The following is a 12496-nucleotide window of genomic DNA, read 5'->3' on the forward strand; positions in this document are numbered from 1 at the left end:
AAGTCATCAGGTCCCTAAATGATTGTTAGGGACATTAAAATTGGAGAAGTATGCTAGCTCCAGTATCACCTTGCTTGGTTCCTGCCTTCCTCTAGGCTGAAGAATTTTTTATTCCTTTTTTTTTTTTTTTCAATTCCTGGCCACTACCTGCCCATCCTCTCAAATTCCAGGGAATGCATTGCCAATGTGGAATTATTCAGAAAGCAATGGGATTCAGAGTGCCTGTGTTGCAAATGAGCTCTGTCACTGGCTCCTGTTAGCTGGAAATTTTCGAGTTGGCTACAGGGAAGGAAGGGGAAGAGGGATGATTTCCGGGTAGGGCTGTGGACTCTCCCGGCAGTGGCTGGTGGCTGCATGCACCCTATCCTGACCAGGGCAGGGGTTGGAGAGGGTCAGGGCCAACTGTGAGAAGCCCGTAGCCCAGATAGGTTACAGATTGGCTGTGGTTGGACTGGAGAGATCTCAGTGCAGCCCAGAAAGTTGCTGCTCAGTCTGGCCTGCTTGAGGTGAATTGTTCTTCTAAGAAGAATGGCTCATTAATATCATGGTGAAAGCAAAGGGCCATTAGATTGAGGAATTACTTGCAATCATGATAACCCGCAGTCATTAAAAAAAGAAGAGGGCTGGGGATTTAGCTCAGTGGTTCCACAGCCTGGCTCACAAGCGCAAGGTCCCAAGTTCAATCCCAGACTGGTCAAGTCCTTTCCCCTTTCTAGATCTCAGTTTCTCTATGTGTGAAATAAATGGAAGAATTAAATGTTTCTAATGTATTCTGCAATAATATCTGCCCCAAATTACTCATTAGTCTTCAGGAGCATGCATTAAATATTTATTTTGGTTGGAGTCATAGGCTTTTAAGGGAGCCTTGGTATCCTACCTCCCACATTTCTGGTGTGATCATTTTAACAAATTTTAATTTGTATCGTCACACCAACAAGCATGGCCCCAATCATGGCTTAATGAGGAGGGAGAGAAAGCTTTTCACCAAGGAGGCCCTGGGTACACTGTTATGTGCTAGGTATCACGTAGTCAATAAATAGGACTATAGGGCTGGGGATTTAGCTCAGTGGCACAGTGCCTGCAGGGCAAGCATGAGGTCCTGAGTTCAATCGTGGGTACCAAAAATAAATAAATAAATCAATAAGACTATTCAGAAGTGCCCCGGGCAAGTTTCTCTCTGGCTTTCTTCCTCTGCCACCTTCCCTGATATCTGGCTAGGTTTGCTCTTTTTAAGTAAAGAATAGGGTTTTCTTTCTTTTTTTTTTTTGGTACTGGGGATCAAACTCAGGACCTCATGCTTGCCAGGCAGGTGCTGTGCTGCTGAGCTACATCCCCGACCCAAGAATAGGCCATTTTGTGCTGGGGATTTAGCTCAGTGGTTCCGCTGCCTGCCTTGCAAGCGCAAGGTCCGGAGTTCGATCCCCAGTACCACCCCCCCAAAAAATCCAAATAATAATAAAGAAGTAGGCCATTTTATATAAAGAGCCACTGAATTTCTTCTTTGACACAGTGTAGTCAACTTTTATCTGGTTGTTGGGCCTAAGAGCACAGGTACTAATCCAGTTTCCTCCAACAGCCCCGCCAAGCTCCTCTCCCCACCTCCCCCCAGGCCTCTGACCCATGGCATGGGTTCCAGAAGCATGTGGTCAGTCAGAGCCATGTCCTGCCTTTGTCCCCTGGGCTTGCTGGTGCTGCTGTAGCCCAGCTCTGCCCGCCCCTCCTCCACTCCCCCGGGGCAGCCAGGCAGGTATCTCTGACCAAGAGGACCTAAAAACTGTTCCTCTCTCAGAGAACAAAGAGTGACAACCTTCTTACAAACTTCTCTAGCTCCCAGCCACCACAGAAAAGTCACAGCCTGGACAGTCATCCTGCTCCAAATTCAGGGGGACGAGTATCTGACAAAGTCTCCAAAGTGAATATTTGGCCCCAAACTATCACATTTAGATAAACCCAGTTAAGTAGAAAATTATTGCAATTCTTCATGTCACTTGAACTTTTCCTTTCAGAAAGACCCCGACGATTATTGAGTCATGTCCTCAGTCATTCCTGTGGGCCAGAAGTCTGCACCCAGCTGATCTCTTCCCATCCAGGAAGTCAGGTTCAACCCTTAGTTGCCCTCTGAGAAACACAAATTCTAAGCCAAACACCCTTAAAGAAGCAGAGAGGACATCCTCTCCCTTTAATAGAGACGGTTCCCCAAATATTTCAAAAGTCAAGAAGTTCTAATATTTAACCTCAAACTTTTTGGAGATAATTTTAATCATTTATGTTTTTATAGCTATTAAATATTAGACCTTAGTTTCAAAACCTCCTTCAGCCTAGAAGAAAACCTCTCACTTAAACAGTCTACCTTCTTCATTCTAAATGAAATTTGCACACGATAAAGTACATATTGTATAATACATGATGATAGCATACACAAAAGAATAGCACATAGGCTATTTTCTTATCACATATTTCCATATTTTAATATGCTAGTTATATTAAAAAACACAAGACTGGCTCATACCATTTCGGCATGTGCATGTAATGCTACTATCACACCTCTACAGAGTTTTCTGTGGATTGCATTAATCCTCTTAACAATGCAACAAAGTAAATAGTATCGAGCACATTCTTCTTCTCTGAGGCTGAGATTCAGAGAAGTCAAGACACTTGTCCAGGGTCATAACGCAAAGATATGGCCAAGGGGTGCTGGGCGTGGTGGCGCACACCTTCAATTCCAGCATTGGGGAGGCTGAGGCAAGAAGATTGCCATGAGCTCAAGGCTAGCCTGGCTACATAGCAAGACTCTGCCTAAAAAAAATGGCCAAAGAATTCTGACCTCCAACCTCGTACTCATTCCATTACGATACACACCATCCACAGTAGAAGGTTCTCAACCAGATCCCCGAAAGTTTAATTAGTGTGCATTCAAATAAACAATGCTGAATTCAGATTCCATCCTCCCTACAACAGCAGCAAGAAGCCATCTCTTCTACTGACCAAATCATAACCCTGGGTGTCCTTCTTGTTCTGAAGCGCCAGCGCCAAACTTAGATGTTGGGTTTGGCCTCCTAAATGTGGGCAGGCTGAGACGCTGGAGGCCTAATGAGAGAACTGGTAGTTTCCTCTTGCCAACCCCCAGCCCAAGCAGCTTCCTCCACAGCAAGGACCAGAAACCTAGATGTAAACTCCTCTCCCGCCCCCTTTCTGGTTCGAATGCTTCCTCAGGCTCCAAGGTCAGCATGACAAAGACCAACAACCTTCAAAGGTCATTTCAGTTCTAGACATGCCTGTGTCTAAGTAGATCACACAAACTAGGAAATCGACTTCATTTCGGTGTCAGGTGTAGCCCACGCCCTCTTTGGTGTTTTGTTTGGCCAACCAGAAAACCCTACAGTCCACAGGCTGCTCCAGCCCCTGAAGGTTCTAAGGAGGAGGCAGCTTGGCAACGTAGGGAGCCAGAACTGCTGGATTCTCCTAGTCCTTTCTTCAGGGTGGGGACAGCCAGTGAGAATTTCAGAAAGGGTTTTTGTTTGTTTGTTTGGTACTGGGGCCTTCACACTGAGATACACCCCTCTCCCCTCCCACCTTGATACAGGGTCTCAGTGGGGTGCCCAGATTGGGCTCCAACATGTGAGCCTTTTGCCTCAGTTTCCCAGGGTGCTGGGATCATAGGCCTGCATCTCCATGCCTGGTTGGAAATTTTTGATCTACTCGCTGCAAGAAAGAAGGTGGGGTGTGTTGGAGAGCACAGTGCATTTGAAGAACCTAGGCCGAAGCAATCACTGCCATCGACAGAGCAATTTTTAAAAAAATTTTTTGCTTTTTTTTTTGGAGACAGGGTCTCGCTCTGTAGTTCAGGCTGGCCTTGAACTCGCTATGTAGCCCAGGCTGGCCTGGAACTCGCAACGATCCTCCTGCCTCAGTCTCCTGAGTGCTGGGATGACAGGCGTGCACCACCATGCCCCGCTTGATAGGGTAATTTAAGGGACTTTTGTCCCAGCCTCACCTGCTTTTCATTGATGACAGACTACTGCTGACTGCAGCTGTTGTACGGGAAGTGCATCTCCCCAACTCCCAGGCAGACATGTGTAGTTTCATTAAAGAGATTTGGCACATACCTCTTTTAGACCTCAAGTTGGCCCCTTAAGTAGGATAGCAAGGGATGGAGAGAAGCTTCTCTGTGGGAAGAAGAGGAGGTGGAGAGCAGTCTCTCCAGTTGAAGAAGCAGGGCAACCAGCTCAGATACAGACCTACCTCAGGCTTGGGGTTACAAGACAAATCCCAGTTGTCTACACCCAAAGGTCCCAGGCTCTGTTAAAGACATCTTTAAATGGGCTGGGGATTTAGCTCAGTGGTGCCACCGCCGCCTGCCTCACAAGTGCAAGGTCCCGAGTTCGAGTTCGATCCCCAGTACCCCCCCCAAAGACATCTTTAAATGAGGGGACAGGCCAGGGGTGGTGGTGCACACCTGTAATCTCGGCACTCAGGAGGCTGAGGCAGGAGGATTGGTGTGAGTTTGAAGCCAGCCTGGTCTACATGGTTCATTCAAAGGCAGCCTGAAATACATAGTGAGATCCTGTCTCACTATTAGAGAGAGAGAGAGAAATTTGGGAACAACACAAACTCCTTCCCAAAAAAGTTGAAGTAGAAAAATATCTGTTTGCTCCCACCTCAATAATCCTTTTCTCTTTCATCCCTTTGCAAGCCAGCCTTCCTCTGTCTCAAATCTCTTCTCCTTTGTCTTCCCTCATCCCCTTGGCAAAGGAACGTTTCCCCTCCACTCCCACTCCCACTCCCCCCACATCTCTGTCCGACAAGTGAATGGCTGGACCCACTCTCTCCAGCTCTACAGCAGAGTGGCACAGGCAGGGAGGGACAGGGCCTGCGGAAGTGCCTGGTGCTCTTTCCCAGCTGGGGCTACCAGGGCAGAGAAAGGCAGTGCGCCTCTGGTGACACCGAAGAGACAGCAGGAGGGGCCACTCTAGGCCGAGAGAAGGACAACAAAGGGGATGGAGGGACTCAGAGAGTGAGAGACACAATTTCGGGTCCCTTGAGGAAGGATGAGTACACACTCTGCCCTTTGGGGGATGGGGAAACTGGAGAAGTTTTGAGGATCCTCCCTGAACCCCTGGAACCTGTCTCCCCTTCCTCTCCAGCCCTGGGTTGTTTACAGCGGTCCCTCCCTGAACTCTTGCCCTCCTGGACTTGCCCTGGCTCTGGCCCCAGGCCTCCGGCCAGGCAGACACCCTGACAAGTTATAAATGAGTGTGGGTGTTGGATTGCTCGGAGCTCTTGTCCTGGAGTCCGGAGGAGGAGAGTCAATGGGCTCTACCTCAGGGCTTCTCTTCTAGGCCCATCCTGGGGCCAAGAGAGCCAAGGAAGGCACTTCCTTTCTCCCCTCCCCCAGGCCAGCCCAACAGACCCCAGCAGAGAGGGGAGACTCAGAATTCCGGGCCTCAGGGGCTCCACACATCCTCCCATCCTCTCAGCAACCCCCCTTTATCTGTTCTAGAACATCCCTGAACATTTGGAGTAATCTTTAAGACTTAATTGGTATCAAACGTACGGTCTGAGGCTTGGGATTTTTTTTATTTTTAATTTTTTGGGAAAGGGAGAGAGGGGTGGAAGGGAAGCAGAGGAATGCAGGGTCTCCACTAGTTTTAAACACTCTGGGAAGAGAATAAAAATTCCCCTCCTCTTGGCCCTGCTGTAAGCATCACCTCACTGCACTCCTTGCGGCTCTCAGGAGAGATATAGCGAGTTATTTAAGTCTGAGCAAGTGAGCCAGTACAGCTATGGATGGCTAGAGAGAGGATAAATACATCTAGAAAGATGAGTTGATGGATAGGTAGGGGACGAATATAAATATGGAGAGAGATGGACGAACAGAGAGATGGATTGAGACAGAAAGAATATAAAGGGGCTGAGGGAGAGAAATGGATGTATGAATGAGGGGAGAGCGCTTATGGAGAGAGGTGGAGAGGGGAATGGGGCGTTTCTCATCCTCCTCTCCACCGTTCCCACAATTCCGCGGTGTGTCTTGCTTCCTTGAAATGCCATTTTTCCACCCCTGGCTGAATGGCTTCTTTGCTGAATCCTAGACCCTGCCTCACACCCTGAGGTGTTGTTGCACTCCCTCCCTTCACAGTCATCCATTTGGCCCACGGCAGGAGTCCACGCTCCTCAGCCGCGGTCCTAACCCATCGCCCCAAGACAAATAGGGGAAAAGTTGCACAGCTCGAGTCAGGGTTCCCCACCTCCGGGTCCACAGCCTTGGGGGGAGGCATCTTGTGGGTGGGAAGAGCGAGGGGCAGCTGGGTTGAATTTATCCAAATCTAATAACCCAGGAGCCTATTGAAGGCCTTGGGGGTTGGGAGGGGAGGAAGGTCTTGAATATTCGCGCCCCCCCCTTCTGGTCCCTTCTTTCCAAAAGTCTTTGAAGAAAGATGTTTTTGACGCTTCCATGTCGCTCTCAGATGGATGGGCTGTGGGTGATTGAAGTGTCTTTGTCATGCTAATGGTTGGGGGCTGATGGATGGGCGCCGGGGCTGCCAAACTCCGGCCTGCTTGGCCCATTGGCCTGGGAGCGGTCACATGTGCCCCCCCCACTCCTGCCCCTTCCTGGGGAGCCCTGCCCAGGCCCGCGCCGGCCATGGATGCGAGCCTCGGCGCCGTGACATATGCCGCAAGGGTGTAGGGCAAGAGGGTGTCTCCCCCAAACGGGCCGAGCCTCCCGCGGCCTCCGCGCATGGACTATAATAGGATGAACTCCTTCCTAGAGTACCCACTCTGTAACCGGGCACCCAGGGTCTACGGTGCTCACAGCGCGCCACCTTCCTTCTCTCCCAGCTCCGGGCCGGCGGTTGACAGCTACGAAGGCGAGGGCCGCTATGGTGGGGGACTGCCCAGCCAGGCCCTCCAGCAGAACTCGGGGTACCCGGCCCAGCAGCCGCCTTCAGCGCTAGGGGTGCCCTTCCCCAGCTCCGCGCCCGCGGGGTACGCCCCAGCCGCCTGCAGCCCCAGCTTCGGGCCTGCGCAGTATTACCCTGTGGGTGCGTCGGAAGGAGATGGGGTCTACTTTCACCCCTCAAGCTACGGGGCCCAGCTGGCGGGCTTGCCCGACGGCTACGGAGCGGGTGCAGCCGGGCAGGGGCCTTACCCCGCGCCACAGCCCCCGTACGCCAATGAGCAGGCAGCCAGCTTCGCACCGGCCTACGCTGATCTCCTCTCTGAGGACAAGGAAGCGTCCTGCCCGTCGGAAGCCAGCACCCCCACTTCCCGTACCTTCGACTGGATGAAGGTGAAGAGGAACCCACCCAAGACAGGTAGGGCTCAGAGGGCCACCCCTCCCCGCGCCCCAGCAAGAGGGGTCCTGAGCCTAGGCCGGGTTTCTCCGGTCTCAGCCGCCCTGGTAGAGGCAGGTAAGTGCGGCCCGCAGTGTCTGAGGTGTCGAGTTCACCCCACCCTGTAAGGGCCAGGTCGCCCCAAGAGCAGGTCTCCACACACGTCCCACTCCTGATCTGCGCTCCCGGTATCCGCCCACGTCCCGGAGCGCAGGCGTGGAGGAGGGAAGCGAGGGGAGGCCACTCTGGGGGTGCCGGGGACCTCGGGGTTGCACCAAAGGGCGCCCGAGGGTGCAAAGCTGGGCTGGGAGGAGCGGCGGGAGGGACCCGGAGGTGAGGAGTGATCGGCTTTCCTCCCGCCCCGCCCCCAGCCAAGGGGTCGGAGCTGGGCCTGGGCGCGGCCGGCGGGGTCCGAACCAACTTCAGCACGCGGCAGCTGACCGAGCTGGAGAAGGAATTCCACTTCAACAAGTACCTGAGCCGCGCCCGCCGGGTGGAGATCGCCGCCACCCTGGAGCTCAACGAAACCCAGGTCAAGATCTGGTTCCAGAACCGGCGCATGAAGCAGAAGAAGCGCGAGCGAGAGGGAGGCCGGGTGGCCCCGGTCCCCCCAGGCTGCCCCAAGGAGGCGGCTGGAGACGCCTCGGACCAGTCCACATGCACCTCCCCGGAGGCCTCGCCCAGCTCCATCACGTCCTGAACCCCAACGCCAACGCCGGCGCGGGGGAGCTGGCGCCCCAACTTCACTGCCCTGGAGATCCCAGTCACAAGGCTGGGGCGCCAGTTTAGAGCTGGGGGGGGGTTGTTCTCAGGTCTGGGGGTCGGCGGGGTGGGGTGGGACCGGAGGCCTGCTAGACACATACCCACTCGTCCACCTCCGGGAATCCGTTCAAGGTCAACACGTGGGTGGAGTGAGGATCAGGACCCTCATGCTTGGCTCTCCTTCCCTTCCTACTCGGGTAAATTCAGTACAGTGCCTTTGAGCTTCGAGGATCGTCCTCGCGCACTCGTGACTCCCCTTCCTCAGCCAGGGATGGAGAGAGAGGCCTCGGGTCCCCCGTGTGGGAGGGGTCTACGTGCGGGTGTATTATCACCGACCCTTTACCTTAATCTTTAATGCAGTCACCACAGACCTTACAACTCCACCAGCTGCCTTGTGATAACCAAAAAGCCCCCCACGAGCCCCCTCCCGGCGCGTTTGTTTTTGCACTAATGCAGCCCTTCCAGGTGCTCTGCCCACTCCCACTAGACTTCAGCACGAAATGGCCAAAGGGCTTTGGAACCTGGTACTTCAGAAACCTCTAGAACACTGTGCTGTTCAAGGCTGGCCCCAGCAAGCCCCAAGCAGGAAGGGGTGGGCCTGCCCCAACTCCGCCCCCCTATTTATTGCCTCCTGGAAAACCCAGGAACCTCTTTCCCTTCTCCACCCCTACCCCTGGGGGCAGCTGGGGGAGGCCCAGGTACAGGGAGAGCTCTCAAGGGCAGAGCCAGCATCCTCTAAACTTTGGAGTCTGGAGACACCATTTGGGTTTCTGGAAACAGTCCCAGGCAGCTAGCTAGTTCCCTCTGTACCTGCAACTACCTCATTTCAATAAAGTCTGCATTTTCCCTCTTGTCCTTTCTGCTTCTGCCCCTCTGACTCCCTGAGTCCTGGGGAAGGGGTGAGGTGACCTGGCTCTGCTGGTTGGGTTGGAAAAAGCCGAGCCTCACTTCAGAAAGAGGCGAAGGACTCTGGCCGCAGGCCACAAAAGAATGGGCTCAGGCACCCAGGCCAGACAGTGGCCAACCCACTGGTCATGGGGAGAGCCACCAGACCAGAGGATGGGGAAGGCGGGAAGATCTGGTCTGGGAGGGTGGAGAGGGTGGAGGAGAAGGAGGGGAAGGTGGGGGGACTCTACCTGCTCCCCTCAACATTTTGCTGGGTAGGGGCAGGGACCCTCGCACCCTGAGCGAGCCCCCTTGCCTCCACCACTCTGCAAGGCCACTGCAGTCCCCAGACTGTCCGAGGGTCTGGTCCCAGCCTCCAGCCCCCAATGCCTTTCTACCTGGCTCAAGGTGACCACCCTCAGCCTGCCGGAAAGAGGTGGCCTCGGGGAGGCTGTTAGCGGTGGTGGGTGGGGGATCCAGGGGTGGAGGCCTGGGGCAGCCGAAATCCCCAGGATCTGTGCTGACCTTTTTACCTCCAAGAGCCCCTGGGTTTTCCAAACAAGCCAGCGGCACTCCTGCCGGCTGCTATTGTCCCCGGCATCCCTCCAGCAAACCTTTGGTCCGGGTGGAGGTGGGGCCGGCCTCCGGAAGCTCCGGGGGCCCCCTGCAAACGGCCATTGCTCACTCATCCCGCGGTGCCGACGGGGTGACACGGACCTCGGCCCTGGTTTGATGCTATCTCACCACTTCCCCAAACCCCCGCACCCTGTGTGCACGCCCAGACAGCACCCCAGGGGTACAGTGGTCACCCAGGCAGGGAGTCTTATCTGCCCCGCTCTGCATTTGTTTAATCTGTGACCTTTGAGAGGAAGACAGCAAAAATGACTAGGCATGTAAGCAGCTCTGGCCCTGGCTTCCCCATGGCGCTGGTGACATTGCAGAAGAGGCCGTGTTACCAATAATGGCATAGTCCGGCTGGAGAGGAAGGCAGGGGGCTGAGGCGGAAGCCTAGCTTTCCCAGGCTGCCGCCCTGCCCTCTGTCTTTTAAAAAAAATCTATTAACTGCTTTTCTGTATCTAATTGAAATTGCTACCAAGCTTGGCTTCCCCAAAGGGGTCACCTTGGCAGAGGGGACAGCAAGTGTCTGCAGAAATGCAACTCCCTTTGGGAAGGAAGAGCAGTGGTTAGGGCACAGCTGGGCCTCAGGATGGTGGGGGACTGTCAGGGGAGGAGCGGTGGGGACGTTTGATTTTCGGTCACAGCCGAAGGAACCATTAGAGTCCTCCAGGGAAGGGTGGGGGCCCAGTCAACTCTTCCTCCCCACAGGGGCAGCCTCGGAAACATCCAGTGTCTCCAAGCCCCATCTCCCCAAATGCAAAGTTCGGGTCCCCTCCCTCAAATCCCACTCCCAGCTGGAGGCCCCAGACCCCAGTCTACAAGAAGACATTTATTTGGAGAAAGAAAAGATCACGGCATGTAGAAGACAAAGGAGAAGAGGGAGAACCAGCAAAGCTGCATTTTGCTCCAGGCCTTCCTGGACTTCACCCTTGAACTCTCTCTCGAAGTGGAGGCCCAAAGGCTTTACTCTCAGGTCCCTCCACGCCTTTTGGATGGGTACTTTTCTTTTCTTTTGCAAGAAATTCAAAAGCCTTCTACCTCCTGTCTCCATTTACTAGATCTCAAAAAAACCTTCCTGTTTTGAAGAATAAAAATTTTAGGAGAGATTTTTTCCCAAACACTGACTGATCTGGTCTGGGGGGGCAGTGAAGCCCCCACTCCACCCAACTCTCAGCACCATCTGTTTCTCAGCCCCAAGTGTGAATTTTCCTTGTTCATTTGCTTTTTCCCTCAGCATTTGCTCTCTCCACATGAGGCCCTTTGATCGCCTGAACAAGACAGAAAGTTTTATGCCATTGTGAGCTGTTGATCAGGAGTTGGTGAAGTAGGGTGGAAGCTCGGAGAATCTCCCAAAGACTGAGATGAAAGTGGTCAAGTTGAATAGCAGGGCTCCTCTGTGGTGCATGCCTATAATCCCAGCATTTAAGAGGCTGAGACAGGAGGATTACTCAATTTGAGGCCAGGCTGGGCTCCATAGTGAGTTCAAGGCCAGCCTGAACTACATAGTGAGACCCTGTTTCAAAAGAAAGAAAGAGAGAGAGAGAGAGAGAGAGAGAGAGAGAGAGAGAGAGAGAGAGAGAGAGAGAGAGAGAGAGAGAGAGAGAGAGAGAAAGAAAGAAAGAAAGAAAGAAAGAAAAAGAAGTCAAGTTGACCCAGAAGGAAGGGGGCCAAGGAGTTGCACAACGCCCTGTGCTTGGGCCCGGGATTTAGCTCAGTGGCACCACACCTGCCTCACAAAGGCAAGGTCCTGAGTTTGATCCCTGGTACTGAAAAAAACAATTCCCTCTACTCAGTTTACTATCTACACTGTGGGACAATATTGGTGCCTGACTCACAGGGTTGATGTTGGGATGAAGGGATTTAATATATGTAAAATGGTTGGATCAGACCCTAATAAATAAATATAAACTATACCAATGATCATTATTAAAAAGAGACAGGCTTTCTTTCCTTTCCATAGTACCCAGTGGATTCCAAGGTGTGTCCTGAATACATCACACCTCCTGAGGGTCTGGTGTGAGGGATTCTCTTAGCAGCTCAGACACCTTAGGCCGTCTGTGTGAAACCCCGTCTTTTTCTGCTGTTCCCCCACTGAGGAAGACAGCAACAGTGGCTTCTCTCACTCCCTCCCTCCCTTCTGCATCATGGGGAAAAGAACATGGACCGGAAGTCTTGAAGGCAGACACTTGAGGCTCCTGATTTAGAGCCGGGGAGGGCAAGGATTGCGAGCCACAGCTTGCTTTTCCTGTGTGGTCCCCCTATTAGCTCATGCCAGTCCACGTACTTGTGCTCCCACTTTTTTTTTTTTAGATGCCAAATGGAAGATGTAGAAAATGAAATGATCTATATTAGAAGTGCCTAGAATGCTGCCTGCCACATAGCAAAGTGTTTGGGAGAGATTTCCATATATATATATATATATTTTTTGTACCAGGGATCAAACTCAGGTCCTTGTGCTTTCAAGGCAAGCAGCAGAACCACTGAGCTAAATCCCAGGCCCTCCTTTCATATATTCACAAAGACTTTCTTCCTATTACCATTCTTACGCGGAGTTGACTTTGGTCTTGGCACGATGGAAACAGGTCCTGTCCTGCAGCCTCCCCCTGCCCCTCGCCTTGGAATCCACCAGCAGACTCACCTGGTGCTGTAATCCTAGGGTTTGCCGCCAGGGACTGAGGTAATTATGAATGAACCAGGTCAGGGAGTCCCAGGGTACTTACTGACTTACAGTATGTACAGAATCAGGAGGAGGGATCCCCTGGACCAGACAGCCTCATTGCATAACCTGGGAGCCTTCCTCCTGATAGCCCACAGGAGTGGCACCCCCTGCAGTTGTGCCAGATACTGCATTTCTTTTGTTGACTCACTCCTGGCTCCAAGGATTTCCTTCCATCACCTGT

General features: G+C 52.9%; 1 protein-coding gene across 1 annotated transcript; it reads left to right on the top strand.

Moving 5' to 3' along the window:
* The first annotated feature begins 6673 nt into the window (after positions 1-6673).
* Hoxb1 (homeobox B1) lies at positions 6674-8031 on the top strand. The gene is made up of 2 exons (XM_004859603.2): positions 6674-7313; positions 7703-8031. Exons 1-2 carry the CDS (start codon positions 6737-6739, stop codon positions 8029-8031), a joined length of 906 nt encoding a protein of 301 aa, XP_004859660.1. The 5' UTR covers positions 6674-6736.
* The last annotated feature ends 4465 nt before the right edge of the window (positions 8032-12496 follow it).

Source organism: Heterocephalus glaber, unplaced genomic scaffold, assembly GCF_053883595.1.
Source record: "Heterocephalus glaber isolate CG9 unplaced genomic scaffold, H.glaber_assembly_v1.0 deba00001773, whole genome shotgun sequence".
NCBI lineage: Eukaryota > Metazoa > Chordata > Mammalia > Rodentia > Bathyergidae > Heterocephalus > Heterocephalus glaber.